Genomic DNA, 1,460 nt, shown 5'->3' on the forward strand with positions numbered 1-1,460 from the left:
CCCCTGCTTCGTGATGATCATCTCCGTCTGGTGCCGGTGAAATTTCAGCCAGAGTGGCCTGTTGCACAGGTAGACCTGAGCCTTGCCGGGAACCAGCCCCGGCTGGGTGGAGGAGAACTGGTAGAAAGGTGCCCCTTGGTAGGAATGGCCATACTGCTGGGGGTAGGGGTAGCCCGCCGCGGGGTAGCCTTGTGGAGAAGAGTTGGACAGGAGGCTGTTGTAAGCTCCGTTGGTGATCACAGGATGGTGAGCCATGTAGCGGCTGGGGCTGGGGGTGGATGGCGATGCAGAAAGCTGGGTGAGCAGGTCCATGCTGGCTGGGGTAAGGGAACATGGTACTAGGAGCAGAGGCAGCAGACTGGGGCTGGCTGGACTGAGAGAGCAGATAGCGATCTGCAGCAGATCCATCGAAACTGTGACGAAGCTCAGAGACCCCGTCCAAGACGGGAGAGAGTTTATTTCTCTGGACGTCCCCTGGTGTGTCCTTGGAGTCAGGAAAATTGTCTGTATCTGACTGATTCGTCATCCCCCTGGTAATTTTTTTCAAAGGTGAACTTCTCTCCAGGTTGTCAGTGGTCGAGATAATGGGATGATCATGCAAGGCAAGCTCAGATCCGCCTGCATGTGGGTAACTGCTGCTCACATTGAGAAATTTCTTGGAGAGCATGATAGAGGGAGAAAGACAATGCTCCAGCTGCATAGCTCTAGCACCACAGTAATAACCCTTCAGTCCCTGGATCTGAAAGGGCTCCTTAGTATCAGAAGCTAGACATCCTGGGACCCTCACTAGACAGAAAGCACTTCATCCACCAAATGCTTCCCAAACGTTTGATTTACTTTTTTTTTTTTTTTTTCCCCCCTTCCCTTCCCTGGGAGGAGAGATTGGCCAATTGACACTATGCAGCAATCAGGAAAGACTCACTTTTGATCTTGCTGCTTGCGGAGAGGATGAAACGGCTTCTGCCATTGGTTAACCGCTGACAGTAATTTAATTAGATAGACATTAATTAGGATAATCACCTGGCTCCTGGTCGCGACGATCATGGCAAATTGAAGGAGATGATTTTATTGTGAGATAGAAGGAAGGGGAAGGGGGAAGGGAAGAGTGTTCGCTATAAGAGCTCATTATTATGTGACCTTTCCAGCATTGGGGTTTTTAAAATTTGACTACAAAAAAAAAAAAGGAAAATACATCAAAACCCCTGCGATTCCCCAAATATCACGCGCGTGTCCCTCACCTTTGTGTGTCAGGGAGGGTGCTGGGGGGATTCGGGGACCGGCTGCGAGGGGAGGGCCGGGCTCGCCTCCCCAATTTGCCTCCGCTTTCGGGGCGCGCAGCCCCTCTCCCCCAGCTCGCGTGAGCGACACCCCCTCCCCGCAGCGCAACGCCCCCACCCCTTCCCACCCGTGCCTGCTTCGCGGGGGAAAAATACACCCTCGCTCCTCGCTGGCAGCGGCCG

General features: G+C 53.4%; 1 protein-coding gene across 1 annotated transcript; it reads right to left on the reverse strand.

The window, feature by feature from the left end:
* Nucleotides 1-7: 7 nt before the first annotated feature.
* Nucleotides 8-781, reverse strand: LOC104616567 (T-box brain protein 1-like; the record flags this gene model as incomplete). Its single annotated transcript, XM_010281618.1, has 1 exon — nt 8-781. A coding segment is annotated over exon 1 (401 nt), but the record flags the coding sequence as incomplete, so codon positions are not given.
* Nucleotides 782-1,460: the final 679 nt, after the last annotated feature.

Source organism: Phaethon lepturus, unplaced genomic scaffold, assembly GCF_000687285.1.
Source record: "Phaethon lepturus isolate BGI_N335 unplaced genomic scaffold, ASM68728v1 scaffold49970, whole genome shotgun sequence".
Classification (NCBI taxonomy): domain Eukaryota; kingdom Metazoa; phylum Chordata; class Aves; order Phaethontiformes; family Phaethontidae; genus Phaethon; species Phaethon lepturus.